Source organism: Anolis carolinensis, unplaced genomic scaffold (genome assembly GCF_035594765.1).
Source record: "Anolis carolinensis isolate JA03-04 unplaced genomic scaffold, rAnoCar3.1.pri scaffold_8, whole genome shotgun sequence".
NCBI lineage: Eukaryota > Metazoa > Chordata > Lepidosauria > Squamata > Dactyloidae > Anolis > Anolis carolinensis.
The window spans coordinates 1,051,493-1,058,197 of record NW_026943819.1 but is presented as its reverse complement, the minus strand read 5'-3'; the positions used below and the strand labels follow the sequence as shown (position 1 = coordinate 1,058,197).

At 50.5% G+C, this 6,705-nt stretch overlaps 1 protein-coding gene across 2 annotated transcripts; it reads right to left on the bottom strand.

Annotated features, from left to right (window-relative positions):
* Positions 1-1,822: 1,822 nt before the first annotated feature.
* LOC100556939 (apolipoprotein A-IV) lies at positions 1,823-6,466 on the bottom strand. Of its 2 annotated transcripts, none has more exons than XM_008123585.3 (4): positions 6,029-6,466; positions 5,189-5,282; positions 4,922-5,054; positions 1,823-4,017 (listed from the first exon to the last, which is right to left on the bottom strand). In XM_008123585.3, the coding sequence occupies exons 2-4, from the start codon at positions 5,238-5,240 to the stop codon at positions 3,093-3,095; spliced, it is 1,110 nt and encodes a 369-aa protein (XP_008121792.2). In that variant the 5' UTR covers positions 5,241-5,282; positions 6,029-6,466; the 3' UTR covers positions 1,823-3,092. The 2 variants fall into 2 exon arrangements, with proteins under 2 accessions (XP_008121792.2, XP_008121793.2); XM_008123586.3 differs by having other exon boundaries at positions 6,033-6,466.
* Positions 6,467-6,705: the final 239 nt, after the last annotated feature.

Here is a 6,705-nt window from a genome sequence, read left to right as displayed (position 1 = left end):
TACTGCAATATTATTAGTAATATTGCATGTAATATATAATATACTATTATAATAGTGTATTACTATATTGTATTACATTAAAATATTATTATCAATATTATATGTATATACAATATATTATATTATTAGCATAGCACAATATAAGCGTTTTATTTTACTATGTTGTACTATACCACTATACTGCAATATTATTAGTAAAATTACATGTACTATATAATTATACAATTATAATAGTGTATAGTTATTATTATTATATTGTATTACATTGTAATATTATTATCAATATTATATGTATATACAATATATTATATTATTAGTATAGCACAATATTTATATATTATTATATACTAGCTTGGGAACCCGGCAGTGCCCGGAATATTTGAGAAAGGCATTGTTTGTTTGTGTTCCAAGTTTAGTCTAGATCCAATGTCAGATGGGTGCAGTGGGTGTGGGTGATCTACAACTTCTATATGCAAGTCCCATTGTTCATGGTCCATCCCCTCCCAACTCGTGGTCTCTTCCAACTCTTATTATTATTATTATTATTATTATTATTATTATTAATTAAGCAGAGGCTGGATGGCCATCTGTCAGGGGGGCTTTGATTGTGCTTTTCCTGTTTGGCAGGAGTTTGGACTAGATGCCCCATGTGGTCTCTTCCAACTCTATTATTATTATTATTATTATTATTATTATTATTATTTTATTATGACACAGCAAACAAGATAGATATGCTGGATTTCGTATCACAAAACCACAAGTCGAACACTTCCCAAGTGTCTAGGACTGTGTGATGTATTTTCGGATGATGCTGCAGATCCCAGTAGGGTGGCCTTTTGCAGTTGGCAGATCGTAATTTTGTCAATGTCTATGGTTTCCAAATGCCGGCTGAGATCTTTTGGCATGGCACCCAGTGTGCCGATCACCACCGGGACCACCTGCACTGGTTTCTGCCAGAGTCTTTGCAGTTCAATCTTGAGGTCCTGAGAGTGGCTGAGTTTTTCCTGTTGTTTTTCGTCAATGCGACTGTCACCTGGGATGGCAACATCAATGATCCAAAACTTTTTCTTTTCCACAACTGTGATGTCTGGTGTGTTGTGTTCCAGAACTTTGTCAGTCTGGATTCGGAAATCTCACAGTATCTTTGCATGTTCATTTTCCAATACTACTATTATTATTATTATTATTTGTTAAGCAGAGGCTGGATGGCCATCTGTCAGGGGGGCTTTGATTGTGCTTTTCCTGCCTGGCAGGAGTTTGGACTTCTTCCTTATCCTAACCAGATCCGGCCTTGCTTAGCTGCCAATGGGGCAATTTGTAGGAAAGCCATGGAGAGGGCGAGCTGGGGAAAGGTCAGCGGTCAGTGGTCAGCTCCAGGGAAGACAGACACCCACGGTGGGCTGATGGCTGTGCCGAGAGAGGCCGCAATCTGGACTTTGTGGGCTGCGCAGACTCTGACCTCTTCCGAGGTCTGGCCGGTAAACAAGAGCTTTTGCTGGACGCCACCGAGGCCTTTGGCACCGAGGGGCTCCTTCCTGTGTTTGGAGAGCTGAGCAAACAAACCTCTTGGGCTCCAGAATCCCCTCGGTGGCCGATGGACAGCCCTGGGAGTTGACATCCAATAAACCCTCCCATTGTTACAAACCAGGCAATACAGCTACCTAAATATCTCAAAGGCAGCAGAAAACCTATGCCTGGCACCTTATCCTATGTTGACATGCGCAGGAAGACAAAACCCACGCAAGGACACCCTCAGAGACCACCCCCTCACACACAGCCTCCCAAGTGCCCGTCGTGAAAGAAGCCAAGAGTGCCCATCGTGCATTGCTGAGTTGCTCGTTTATTACGGCACAATGTGTAACCTTTGCCAGCCAGATGTGTTTGCACAGACATATCAAGTGTGCGGAGGTTGCTAGCAGCAGCGAACAAGTAACAGAGTAACAGAGATGCCAAATAATCGGCAGTTTTGAAAGTTTCCTCTCTCTTTGGGCTTCCGAGCGTAAGGTCCTCCAAAATGCCACTGGAGTGAGAGAGTCACAGGCAAAAGGCCATTGTTTGCTCTATGGCATGTTGGTCTAAAGACCACGTATCCCTGGGGAAGTGCCTGCCAAAACCCATAACCTTGGTCTTGGAGTAATTTATTGACAGATATTCCTCTTGGCAGAAGGTCCTGAAAGCTTCCAGAAGATTTTAAAGATCCAACCGAGAGAGCGAGATGAGCGCTAGATCGTCTGCATACGTCGGGGTGAAAATCTTTCTCTTCCTGACTACTGGTGAAGGAGAGTCAGTTTTAGCTAAACAAAGCACTAAAACATCCATATAGATGTTAAAAGAGTAGGGGCCAGTAAGCACCCCTGTTTTACTCCCTGTGTTGTTGGAAAAGCTTCTGTCAGAGAACCATTGTGGGATTTTATGGGAATTTTGGAGGACCTCAAGCTCTGAAACCCAAGAGGGTTGGAGTCATAGAAAAAAAGAAAGAAAAGCCATTGTGGGATTCTGTGGGAGTTTGTAGGACCTCAACCTTGGAATCTCAAGAGGGTTGGAGTCATAGAAGGCCATTGTGGGAATTCCATGGGAGTTTGTAGGACCTCAACCTTGGAATCTCAAGAGGGTTGGAGTCATAGAAGGCCATTGTGGGAATTCCATGGGAGTTTGGAGGACCTCAACCTTAGAATACCAAGAGCAGTGGTTCTCAACCTGGGGTCCCCAGATGTTTCTGGCCTTCAACTCCCAGAAATCCTAACAACTGGTAAACTGGCTGGGATTTCTGGGAGTTGTAGGCCAAAAACATCTGAGGACCCCAAGTTGAGAACCACTGCCCAAGAGTGTTGGAGTCATAGAAGAAAGAAAGGCCACTGTGGGATTTTGTAGGAGTTTGGAGGACCTCAAGCTCTGAAGCCCAAGAGTGTTGGAGTCACAGAAGAAAGAAAGGCCACTGTGGGATTTTGTAGGAGTTTGGAGGACCTCAAGCTCTGAAGTGCAAGAGGACTGGAGTCCTAGACGAAGGCCATTGTGGGAGTTTGGAGGACCTCAAGCTCTGAAGCCCAAAGACCCCAGAGTCACGAAGGCACAAGACCACTGCGGACTGTCCCTCAGTTCTCCTTCTGCTTGAGGGCCTCGAAGAAGGAGGCCAGCTTGTCCCTCAGGTTCTTCTCCAGGAAGCCCAGGTGGTCCCCGGCCTGGTCGGCGTAGGGCTCCAGGCTGCTCCTCATCTCCTCCACCTTCTGCACCAGGAGCCGGTTGATGCTCTCTCCGTGGGGCCCCACCGCCTGGCGGAACTCCTCGATCCGGCCCTCGATCTGCCCGCCCAGCCCGTCCAGGTAGGGCGCCAGGCTCTCCCGCAGCTCAGAGGCGCGCTGCAGCTTCTCCCGCAGCTCGTGGGCCAAGGGGCTCAGCTTGGCCTCCAGGTCGAGGGTCCCTTCGGAGAGCTTGGCCCGCAGCTCCTCAATGCCCTTCTGCATCTGGAAGGAGAGGCCCTCCAGCTGGCGGTTGAGCTGCCCCTGGGCGTCTTGGGCGAAGGGCGCCAGGCCGGCGCGCAGCTCCTCCAGGGTCCGGTCGGCCTCGGCCTTGAGCTTGTTGGCGTAGGGGTCCAGCGCGGCCTTCAGGGTCCCCACCTGCGCCTCGATGCGCTGCTGCAGCCGGTCGGCGTAAGGGGAGAGGGCCCCGTGGAGGTCGGCCACGTTCTCCTGCAGCTTGGCACGCATCTCCTCCGCCAGCGGCTCCAGCCCTTGGCGCAGCTCGGCCGCGTTGCGGTTCACCTGGCTGCGCAGCTCCTCGGCGTACGGGCCGAGCTGGGCCTGCAGGTTCTGGATGGCGCCGGTCATCTGCTGCCGGACCTCTTCGGCGCGAGGCGTGATGCGGGCGCGCAACTGGTCCAGCTCCTCTCGTAGTTGCTCCTTCAGCTTCTGGGAGTCTTCCGCCATGCGGCCGTGGAGCTGCTCGGCAAAGGGCACCACCTGCTTCTGCAGCTCCAGGGCATAGGCGCTGACCGTGTCCAGGTTGTCCTGGAAGAGGGAGCTGCAGGGAGGAAGGAAGGAAGGAAGGAAGGAAGGAAGGAAGGAAGGAAGGAAGGAAGAGGAGGGATGGAGACACATTGGTTGGTTGTGCAGAATGTACCTCAGTGTTGTGACTCAGCCACAGCATAGCCAGAGTGAGGATGAAGAAGGGGATTCTGGGTTTCAGATACAAGAGCCAGATGATGGGATGCAGGATGAATTTCAGGACGATGGCATGGGCATGGGAATGATACAGGCTGATTCAGAGGCTCGAGAAATGCAGCTTGAGCAGAATGAACTATTGACCCAGCCGGCCATAGATAACAGCCAGGATGACATTCCCATGGAAATTAATGAGCAAGAGATGTCTCAAGCCCCGGTTCAGGTCGAGATAACGAGGACCTTGAAGGGGCGCCATCATTATCTAGGGTGGACCGGTTGTTATGGAAGGGAGTTCAGCCTCGTAGGAGTGTAAGACTGGCGGAGAAGAGAGAGGCCTTGGAAGGAAAGAGAAATGCATTCTTGGGTTGCTTTTAAAAGTGTGTGTTTTGAGATAGATCTTTGTCAAAGCAAATTCTCACTTCATCTGAGTGGATGTTCCTGCTTCATGCCTAAGAGAACTTTCCTGGATCTTTGAAACCTTTGGGCCTGTGTTCTTTGGGATCTATCGTCTACTGTTTTGGCTCATGAACTATTGGATTGTTATGGCTTATGGACTAATGGATTTTTATCTTTTACTACAATCTTGAAAACCTTATAACTGCCTGCTTTGATTTATATCTGCTTTTGCTCAATAAAACTACAAAAGACTTCCTACTGTGTGTGACTGGGTGTCTATAGCAAGGTGAACTATTCTGAGGTGCGACACCCAGCCCTGTGCCTTACGAAGGGACCCCAAGGCCCTCTCGGCCGAAGCCGCCACTCACTTGAGCTTCTGGCTGATCTCTGTTGACGTGGGGATCTGTCCGGCCACGGCCTCCTTGGCGTTGTTGCCCAGCTGCGAGAAGTAGCTCCAGACGACATCCGCCACTTGGTCAGCGCTGACCTCGGCCTGGGCTCCTGAAGGACGGCACGGAAAGTGGGGTCAGCGCAGCAAAGGAGACCCCAAAGCCCCCCATTGCATTCCTTGCCAACGCATCAGCTCACAGAACACCCTTTGGGTGAGACAGCAAAGGAAACCCCTCCCAAAATACCTGGAATGATGGCCAAGAGGCCAAGGAAGACGGCAGCTCCCTTCAGAAACATGGTGGCTTTGGGTTGGGTGGAGATCTTTGGTAAACAACTGCCCTGCAAAAAGAGTGGAAAGAGAGTGTTAGTGGCTTTCGCTTTTCTTGTGTGACCCTAATGCAGGTGACCCATGGATTTCGTATGGTCTTCTTAGGGAAGGAATGAATCCCGTGGCTGCTTCTTTCTCTGAAATACAGAATTCATTGCTGGTCTCCCACCCACTCCTGAACCAGGACTGGGCCTGCTTAGCTCCCTTTGGTGGTCTCTCACCCAGGGATGAACCAATACGGGAGCTGCTTAGCTCTACTTACTGGTCTCCCATCCAATTATGAACCAGGGCTGGCCCTGCTTAGGTCCCATTGCTGGTCTCCCATCCAATTACGAACCAGGGCCAGCCCTGCTTAGCTCCCATTGCTGGCCTCCCACCCAAGTATTAACCAGGGCTGGCCCTGCTTATTTCCCATTGCTGGTCTCCTACCCAAGTTTGAACCAGGGCCGGCCCTGCTTAGCTCCCATTGCTGGTCTCCTACCCAAGTTTGAACCAGGACTGGCTCTGCTTAGCTCCTTTTGCTGGCCTCCTATCCAATTATGAACCAGGGCTGGCCCTGCTTAGCGCCCATTGCTGGTCTCCCACCCAATTCCAAACCAGGGCCAGCCCTGCTTAGCTCCCATTGCTGGCCTCCCACCCAAGTATGAACCAGGGCCGGCTCTGCTTAGCTCCCATTGCTGGACACCCACCCAAGTATGAACCAGGGCCGGCCCTGCTTAGCTCCCATTGCTGGTCCCATTCCTCCCCCTCCTCTCACCTGCCTTGGCCTCCTCCAGCCGGGCTCTGTTCCTTCAGTTCTGTTCTGGAGGAGGTCCGACCCTTTCCGTATTTATAGTTCTGCAGACGGACGGACGGACGGACCGACCCGACCGGTGACACATCACCCTTGCCTCCATCATCACCATCGCGGTCTTGCGGCCTCGTGGCTTGGACTTTGGCAGGAGAGACGTGGAGGCCCGTCGTTGTCTGCCTCCTTCCTCCTTATCTCAACACCGTTTCTGTTCCTGGGCTGGAGATCTCACTCTTTCCTCATTGCCTCTGTCACAAAAAGTTTATTAAACTGCCCGAACTTTGTCTCTGCGGGACAGACATCAATGTTTTCTCAAGGAGTATCTCATCCCATTCAATTCCGTTTGTGTCAGCCACAAAAACAACTAAGTTTATGGAGGATAACAACTAGGATGGACCACGAATGATGGGATTTGTAGTACTTGTAGTACTTTCACTCAGTTCAGCTCCAACTTCCACAGGCCAATGCGACACCCATGAATGATGGACCTGGACCAAACTTGGAATACAGACCCCCCCCCCCCCCCCAATGACCAACAGAACACTGACCCACCTGTGTGGGAGTTATAGTCCAGAGAGCATTCTGAACCTCACCAATGATGAATCTGGACTAAACCTGGCACACAGAACCTTGGTGACCAACAG

What these genes read in the sequence shown, in the direction of transcription:
- LOC100556939 (XM_008123585.3), bottom strand. Translation starts at nt 5,240, where the DNA reads ATGTTTCTGAAGGGAGCTGCCGTCTTCCTTGGCCTCTTGGCCATCATT. An exon ending in CCTCTTGGCCATCATTCCAG is followed by an intron (nt 5,055 to 5,188) that starts GTATTTTGGGAG and finishes GCCGTCCTTCAG; the next exon opens with GAGCCCAGGCCGAGGTCAGC. An exon ending in GAGATCAGCCAGAAGCTCAA is followed by an intron (nt 4,018 to 4,921) that starts GTGAGTGGCGGC and finishes TCCTCCCTGCAG; the next exon opens with CTCCCTCTTCCAGGACAACC.